Source organism: Phaethon lepturus, unplaced genomic scaffold, assembly GCF_000687285.1.
Source record: "Phaethon lepturus isolate BGI_N335 unplaced genomic scaffold, ASM68728v1 scaffold56304, whole genome shotgun sequence".
In the NCBI taxonomy this organism is placed as follows: Eukaryota; Metazoa; Chordata; class Aves; order Phaethontiformes; family Phaethontidae; genus Phaethon; species Phaethon lepturus.
In genome coordinates, this window is record NW_010533644.1 from 5,978 (window position 1) to 14,931 (window position 8,954).

At 39.2% G+C, this 8,954-nt stretch overlaps 1 protein-coding gene across 1 annotated transcript; it reads left to right on the plus strand.

Annotated features, from left to right (window-relative positions):
• Positions 1-842: 842 nt before the first annotated feature.
• LAPTM4A (lysosomal protein transmembrane 4 alpha) lies at positions 843-7,316 on the plus strand. The gene is made up of 6 exons (XM_010285235.1): positions 843-957; positions 3,014-3,090; positions 3,198-3,320; positions 4,472-4,567; positions 5,924-6,022; positions 6,535-7,316. Exons 1-6 carry the CDS (start codon positions 852-854, stop codon positions 6,607-6,609), a joined length of 576 nt encoding a protein of 191 aa, XP_010283537.1. The 5' UTR covers positions 843-851; the 3' UTR covers positions 6,610-7,316.
• Positions 7,317-8,954: the final 1,638 nt, after the last annotated feature.

Below are 8,954 nucleotides of genomic sequence, written 5' to 3' on the forward strand. Positions count from 1 at the left end.
GTACCAAATGAGGAAGCAGAAGTAGTCTTCAATGGCTAAGTGAGGACTGGTAAGCACGTAGCCAGTGATGAATGCTTACAAATTTTGGGGTTCAGTCTTTGTGTGTGATTTCTTAGAAAGGCTACACAGATAAAGCTGATACGGACTGATGAGGTTTCAATAAATGATCTAGGAAGGGGACAGTGTCAGTTCTTCCCTGCTTTTATTAAAACTGCAACATGGGAGAAACCAAGAAGCAAGCTACGTTTGAGGATTAGAGCTGTAGTGGAAGTTCTCCATCCTACTCAATATTTACGGTGTGATGCTTGCCCATCCCCTTGTACTGCTTGCCCTGCAGCACTGTTTGAAAGAGTAGGTGCAGTACCTTATTTGTGCATTAAATTAACTCTGCCTTTCAGTTTGTAGAAAGCAGAAACTCTTTGCAGATGTTCCTCATTGTGTTCATTGTTGTACCTTTTCCTTCCTGGCCTCTTTTAAATGTTTCTAGTTTTTTGGTTCACAAATCTGTGCATTCATCATGCAGCATCAGTTTAACTATGTCACTTGAATCTTTACAAACCCTATCCATCCTTTTAAACTGCAGAGTTATTTAGTTGTGATTTGTTAAAACTGGCAAGTGTCTAGTGCTCTTTTGTTTTTGGGGGTTTTTTTTTGGTAGTGGTTTAACTAAATCAGCTTGAAATTTAATCATAAGTTGGGTTTGTTTTTTTTCTTCTTCCACATATCGGCAAACAAAGAGTTTATTTCTAACTGAAATAAAAGATTTATTAGTATGTCCTTAAAGATCATAGCTGTTGCAGTGTAAATAACCTTTAGATAACTGTGGTCTTTCTCAGGTGGTGAACTTGCTCATGGGCATCTTGTTGACAGTAGAAGTGACTCATCCAAATATAGTGCCAACTGTTGATATCCAGTATGAAGTCATTGGAAATTACTATGCTTCTGAGAGAATGGCTGGTAAGTGTATAACTCTGCTGTTTGATTAGAAAATAAAGCATGCAGTATCATGGTGTATTTGCCTTACACTAGTGCATAATATATGCATACAGCTTTTAAATATGGTTGTCTTGTTTTCTGAATTTCTAATTATTCTGGGATTGAGGTCTTCTACAGAAATAAAAAAAACTTATATGGAATATTATTTTTATTTCATATTACATCTAAGCATCTTAAACTATAAGATTTTGAAAGATTTCTTGGCCATTTAATACTCTGAGTATTAAAGTATGTGTGGAACATCTCTAATTGACTTTTTCCATAAATATTTACTATCTTTGCGGTGTCAGTAAAACCAAAAGCAGAAAAGTGGGGTTTTCTAAAGGTGGGGTTTTTTTTTAATTTTTGGTGATCCTCATAAACTTAAGGAAAGAGCTTACAGCTATTTTGTAGGAGTTTTTAAGAGGAAAATTGTACCATTTTTCTAAGACTGGTGGAAAAAATGGGATACCAACTACTTTGGTTTCACTCAAGTATTTATCTTAAAAGTTTGGTATGGAGAAGAAACAGAAGAGAAAGCATCATGAGAAAACAGCCTTCTCTTTAAACTGGAGAGAGATGGATTTGATGGATGGACTGTTGGGTGGATAAGGAATTAGTGGGATCGTCGCATCCAGAGAGTAATAGTACAGCAGAAATCTGAGTTTTGAGAGTTCAGGTTTACAGTCTTCATAATAGTTGTTCATGACCTCACTTGAGGATCTGTCAGTTCTGATCTGTGACTGTAACTCACACTTGTTAGTAATGAGAGTAGGAACAAGGACCAAATACTTCATAAAGCCAAGATATTTAAGTTAAATTAGAGGAGATAGCTTTAAAATGTTGTATGTCGTGTAACAAATATTGGTGTACTTGGTAGCCTTATATAAGCTTACCTTTATGACCAGGAGATGTTTCTGAAGGTGTTTTCTCTGCTGTTTAGTGTAAAATGGCTATTGCATGCTTTTGACTTAAAGATTCTTGTTTCCCATGTTGGAATATGGGCTAGAGGATTTTGTGTGCATGAAGGGATATTACAATTTTGATTGTGTATGTGGATATTATAACAAATCCTCAGAAGAAAACCACACTGGTTATTGCTGAGTACTTAGGGCTCTCTGATCAACATAATGCGTTTCAGATGTGCGAGGACCTCCTTCTTGATGCCATCAGTGAATGTAGATCTTACTGTCTTGTAGTGAATTGGGTAGGTAGGTGCTTCTACAGTGTATCTTTTCAAATCAGTTGCAGACTAGAAGGATATGATTCTTAGATCATCTGTTTCAAGCATGAGAACCACAACAGTTTGGCTTCAGTATTGCTAAAAACATGAGCTTACCACATCTATAGACTCTCAGACTGGTTTCTTTCTCTGTATTTAAAAATGTAGACTGTGCTTGCTGTAGGAGAAGGGGTGTAATCTAACTCATGGAAAGCAGCTGTGCTTCTGTCATCAGTAACTGTGATGTGCAAGGAGAATCTTTATCACTCAGTTTCCATGAATGTCCTGGATTCTGCTGCTGTTTGGCTTCTGTTCAGCTGCCTTTCCTTGAAAATAATGGGATACCTTCCACACAGCGATTTCCTGGTTTCCTCAGTGTTACTGAAGGAGCAGTGCTGCTCCCACTGCCAATGTCAGAATTGCATAATCAAGCCATTTTAAAGTGTAAAGGTTGATACTGTGCTAGCTTCACTTAAAATTCTTTCCAGTTGTAAAGTTAATCACTCACATACTTTTAGACTGACATACATTGCAATAATCAGCATCATTATGTTTCATTAGTATCAAACTATGTCAGGCTTCTAATGGGTGTGTCTGAGCTTTATTCAGCCTTTTGATTAAGGCAGAGGGATTTTTCCCAACACCTGCTGATTTTCTTGAACCAGATCTCTCTTCCTTTAGGAGAGGTCTGAGTTACTCAATTATGCTGCTGCACAGATGAAACAGTTGAGTGAGAACAGATCACAGTAATGGATAGAGCTGCAGTGTGATAACTTCAGGAAATGACTGATGCTTATTGTTTTTCCTTTAATGCAGAAAATGCCTGTGTTCTATTTGCTATCTCCCTGCTCATGTTCACAATCAGTGCAATGATGGTGTATGGTGCAATTGCTGTAAGTATATTTATAGTACATAGTTTTAAACTTGCTACTTCAATTTTTTAATGAAATACCTTATAGGCTGCTGCTTTTTTCCTTTTTTCTTTTTTTTTTCTTCTTAGCATCGTGTAGGCTGGCTGATCCCGTTTTTCTGTTACCAACTCTTTGACTTTGTGCTCAGTTGTCTGGTTGCCATCAGTTCTCTAACCTACTTGCCCAGAATCAAGGATTACCTGGATCAATTGGTAAGTGTTTGTTGAGCTCAAGTTGGTATTTTACACTTGAAATTAAACTTTGGTTTAATCGGATAAGTGACTGAGCTATAGTTACCTTCCTGTGCATACGAAAGAGGAATTCAGCCTGCAGGAGCCTTAGGGGATGATTACTAGGGTGGTTATGAGAATGAGAGCTTATCAGAGGTTGAAGGGCCAAAGGTGGTGTTGCTCCCTAAAAGGAGAGGCAGGGAGAGTAAAGAAAGAATTGTGATGGGAGTTCTTGGTTTAAGCTGTCTCTGCTACATTTGCACTCCAAACAAAGATGTTCCTAACCCTCTAAGTGATGTGGTCCGTGGCAGGTTTGCTACTGCAGATGAAAAATGTGTTGACCCTTATTTGGTGGGTGGGAGGGGAGAAGGGTATAGGTAAGGATTCGTATGATGTAGGATTCTACAGCCTTATGGGATGGAATCTGAGATTCAGAGGGTTCTTTTTTCCATCCTATATGGCTCTTCTTATTCTGCAACAATACCTTCTAAGGAAACAGTAATGGAGTTGTCATTGACACTACCTGTGTTTTAACTGCAAGAAGACTCAGTGGGTACAATACACTGTCAGCTGATGGGGATCACAAACTCTCTTTGGCTGGTGTTTAGATCTGTTCAAGTAGATGTTAAAAACAAAAAATCCTTTTAAAACAGAAAAAAAAAGTCTGAAATTTGCAGAAGCTGTTTGTTTTGCTCTTTTGAAATTTGGGGGCAACTTCTTTCCTTTCTACTCAGCACACATGTACATTACTGGTTGGGCTGACAGCAGGTAACTAAGTCATTAAAGGGTTATCAAGTAGAGGACATACAAATGCTGTAGAAGTACAAAATTCGTATTAACATGAGACTGAGGAAGTGACTAGGGATATAGACAGTACAAGGCTTCTGTATAGGTAGCCCTCTTCTGCAGTGACCTATTCTTGCAGGACAGAGGCAGGATAAATCCTGTGCTTTGCGAGAGGATAAAGAAGAAACTAGTGAGAAACAGAACTTTCTGTTGTTTCTGGGGGAGTAGTTTATGCAAGAGTTTGTTTCATTTGGTGTGAAGCTTGGATGTCCTGTTGTATTTGTGACTATGTAGTGTTGGTGCTTACCTCCTCCCTTTCTCTCTTACCTTTTTTTTTTTTTAACTAGCCGGATTTCCCTTACAAGGATGATCTCCTTGCCTTGGATTCCAGCTGTCTCTTGTTTATTGTTCTGGTGTTCTTTGCTTTATTTATCATTTTAAAGGTAAGTTAAAACTTAAGCATGAGTCTGTACCATGAGTTACTATATTAAGATGTTACATGTCTGAGTTAATTCTCAATGCTGAATGAAGAACTCTGCTGACTTCTTAATGCTGAGTTAAGAACTTCTTTGAGCAGAATTGTTAGGATGTTCAGTTACAGTAAGATTAAGTCTTATATTTTGTGTACTGGTGTCTTCAACTAACTTGTTTGTATGCAGTGGGTCATGTTTATGCAACTCTGCCTTTCCTGAGTACGAATGCAACAAAGACTTAAAATACTGTCTTTTTGCATATGTGGAGATAAATTTAATATTTGTAATTAAGCTTGTAGTGGAACAGTATCGAGTTACCACATACAAGGTTTCTAAACAAAACTTCTAAAATCTCTCCCTGTGCGTAACAAACCAGGGTGCATGTTTTGGAGGGAAGATGATGGAAAGAAGAAATGCATAGGTTAATTCAGAGCTGCATCTTTCTTCCCACTGAAGGTTGATATTACTGGTTATTTTGTTTTTGATGATCTAAATACAGAGGCATTCATTTGAACTACAAAAACTTGTGCAGACAAAGCTTATTAGAGAAATGAGTTGATAATATACATTGGCCATGACAATATTCCTTTATTGCATTCAGATTGAATTTAAGGAAAAATGAAGTACTGAAAATGTACTTTACCTATTTTCTATACTTTTTCCGAGAGGAATGCCTGACTTGGGGAGTGGAAGCCTAATACAGTAGATAATATTTTTGTACTGATTGGGAAATTTGATACAATCATGTGCTAACTTGCCAATGAAAAATTGAGACAGTGATAATAAATCTAGTCCTCATCAGACCATGATAGTATGTCTTTCTACAGCAGTCAGTGTTGACTTAAAGTACAGGCTACTTTGCTCTACTGTCTTCTCTTTGCCACCCCAGTTTTGTGTTCATGCCCTCTCCTTCGCACTGGTAGCTGGACAAGTGGTAATACTAACCTGGGGGTTAGTGGGATCGTGCTGTTGGCCTGTCCTCCTCCTCCTGGCAAGTTTGGACTGAGATCCACAGAAGCATAAGCCAGTTGGGGATTAATTTGATGAGCACTGCTGAGGCAGATAGAGAGATTAGTTGAATGGATCTCTGAATTCTTTTGCTAAAACCTGTGTGGTTCATACTCTCTGAGTCACTATGGTAGCAAAGCTAAATGGGGAACAATATAGATATGTGGCTAAGTCTGTAAAATAGCAACCATTCCTCAGATATGTATCGACTAAGTTGATTTATGCTTCTTTTTGTCATATGAATGTAATCCAGCATCTAATTTCTGAATCAGCTAATGAATATGAGGTCTTTAAAAAGAGAAACCTCTTTTCTTTCAGGCGTATCTAATTAACTGTGTATGGAACTGCTATAAATATATCAGCAACAGAAATTTGCCTGAGATAGCTGTGTACCCTGCTTTTGAAGCTCCTCCACAGGTAAAACCACCTTTTGACATAAAAGGAACCAGCATCGTTTAATTTTAAAGTAGAAAACCACCATAGCCATATATGTTTACAAGCTTTCTAAACAAAGACTGGAAAGATTAAAAAAGTTAAAGCAGCTAATGTTATGGTGGGTTATTTCTTAGTTACATTATTAGAGTGCATAAAATAGGAGGTTTTGTAGAGAGAACTCTTGGAATGTTTTTCTTGTAGTAGAGTGAAGCTTTCTGATTGCACCAGTCAAAACCGTCCTTGCTGCTTTGCAAAGTCAAGAGACAGTGGTGGAATGAATGACCTAGGGTTAGGTTTAGCAGAGCAGTAAACCCCTGTTGCACTTGCTTTCACTTCCTCACTAGCTTACTAGAAACAGCAGTAAGTTCTTCTTACAGGCATTTGCCTGCAACAGAGGATTAAGTTGCTGATGGGGCATGTATGTCTTAGTTCTGTTTTATTTTTTCATTACCTAAACCTTCTACATTAATCTCTTCAAAATGTCTTCTTTTTAGTATGTTCTGCCAACCTATGAAATGGCAGTGAAGATGCCTGAGAAGGAACCTCCACCTCCCTACATACCTGCCTGAAGCAATTTTTATGTTAATTAACATCTGTACCAGCTTCCTGGGGGTTTTGTCTTTTAATCTTGCAAAACTGCTTAAGTAATAGAAATATTCAGGGCTTTAGGAGCAAACTGTTCTGTTTAAAATGTTTGATACGAACTTACTAAGCAAAACACATCTGGGAGTGATTTTGTTTGCTTTAATTTTTGTTCTCCTTAATGCTCTTAAACATTTTATTGCCTTAGGGCCTTATACTGCAAGAACTTATGCACGTGACTAACTTGTGGCTTTTAATAATACCAATCGAGCCAATCTATGATTAAAGTTAGCTACAATTATAAGTGTCTGCAGGATCGTGCCCTTAATTTATATTAATTTTTTTGTAAAGTAGTTCATAAAGACAATCTGATCGTGCAGCAAAATGACAGTTTGCCTTTACCCATTTTTTGGAGGGGGTCAGAATGTGGTATATACATGACTTTTTTTACTTTGCACTTTTCTCATATGTTATCTTACCCTTTATTGTGTTTTTTTGGTTATCCTATGTCTTGAAACATCCTGTTTTTCAGGAAGAAGCAAGGGTGGCACAGGACTTGTATTGCAATGTGCCGCAAATGCGAGAAAAATAAATACAAATGTGGAAGATGGTTGCATGCTTCTAATCTTATATGTATTTTTCTCTTTGTGATAAATGATACTTAAATAAATCTTTTACGAAATGTTTACCTGTAGCCTTGGTTGATACCGTCGGGTTTTTTTAAGTGGTTCAGTGTACTGCAGATTGTCCCACAGACATGCAGCTTGGTGACCACTGACTTCCTACAGGTTGTTTAGTGGTTGATCTGTGTTCTGCAGCAAAAGCTCTCCTATGGGTGGAGAACATGGACTCCCACTAATGCATAAACTTGTACTGCAGCCTTCATAGTTAAAGTACGATGTTGTCTTCTACTTATCTAGTTGTTACTTATACATAAGCTGGAAAAAGGGAACTGTATTGGAGGCTTCTAGCCCTCAGGGCAAATTTGATGTCTGATGAGCTCAGGCATTAAGAGCAGGACAGGCAGCCACTAGGACAACAATGTTATTTACATTGGAAAATGTCCAAAGTTGTTGGACATATGCCATAACTTAAGAAATGTTTTCTTCTAAAATAAACCCAAACACCAACCAAACAAAAACCAACTTCAAACAACTTTCTGCTGTTCCTCTGTGTAGTAATAGGTAAGAGATAATTTAGTGGTCTGCTAATATATCTGAAGAAAAAATGGCTTTCTGACTGGATGATGAAGAGATGAAAGATGATGAAAGGGATCTGGAATTAAACTCTGGTGAAAAGGATTCAAATTGCTACAGCATACAGGTTCTTGGCTATTCTAGTCTGTTCAAGTATGAACCTCCTTCCTGCTCCTGACAAGTTTAAAAATACTCTGTCATTATCACACTGTCAGTAACTGGTTCCGTAGTTTCCTCTTCACCAAAGATGCTGCAGTGGTCTGAGAACATCTTGTGCCGCTGTTCTGGCAGTGCCCTGCCCTTCCACTTCCCCTCTGCACCCGGGTGTCTTGGCAGCTGCACTCGGCTTCCAAGTTCTAAGGAATGGCATTTGATTTGGATTCCCAAAGAGGCTCCAAAACCAGGGAATCTTTAGATGCTGGCAAAGACTGCTTAAATGGGACTCCTGGAGGGGAGCTGGAAGACTAGATGAAGCTAAAGCTGTCTAAGAAAGACACAGCTGAAACTACGGGGGCTGAACCCAGAGCAACACACTCTGGCTTGGATCCACCTTCCCTGAGGGAGATTTGGTGTGTTGCAGAATGAAGCCAAAAACCTGCTCCTTCATTAGCTCTGACCGTGAGTGGGCACCAAAGGAACTTGAAACGGTTGGGTATGGGCACAGAGCTCTGGACAAGGAGCGGGTGCTGAGACTTCCCAAAAGGCGGGTGGGTGCTCATAGGGGTGAGCATTACTGACAGCAGCAGGCACTGCTTGAACTCTGTGTTGTGTGTGTACGTGTTGCTGCTCAGAGCTGCAGCCCCCTCTAGATGAAAGATGTTGTACTCTGCGGAACCTCTATGGCGTTCCTCTGTGGGTAGAGTGGTGTTCCCTCTCCCCCGATTCCATCTGCAGGTTTTTCTGAATGTGATGGTGGTCTCTTCTACCGTGCAGTCGAGGTAGTACTTGCTGAAGTCAGTATCTGCCTGAGACCATGCTGCTGGTGGGTCGTGAGAGCGTGATGGTTCTGGTTCTAAATCGGCGCTTTCTGTTCCCCTTACAGAGGTGAAAGGAGAAAAGGTGGTCCTGCAGCCTGGCGCTGCATTTTCTGTTAAGGCTTGCTGCAGCTTCCCGCGGGAGCTGGCAGGACGTGCAGC

What these genes read in the sequence shown, in the direction of transcription:
- LAPTM4A (XM_010285235.1), top strand. Translation starts at nt 852, where the DNA reads ATGGGCATCTTGTTGACAGTAGAAGTGACTCATCCAAATATAGTGCCA. An exon ending in TGCTTCTGAGAGAATGGCTG is followed by an intron (nt 958 to 3,013) that starts GTAAGTGTATAA and finishes CCTTTAATGCAG; the next exon opens with AAAATGCCTGTGTTCTATTT. An exon ending in CTTTTGAAGCTCCTCCACAG is followed by an intron (nt 6,023 to 6,534) that starts GTAAAACCACCT and finishes TCTTCTTTTTAG; the next exon opens with TATGTTCTGCCAACCTATGA.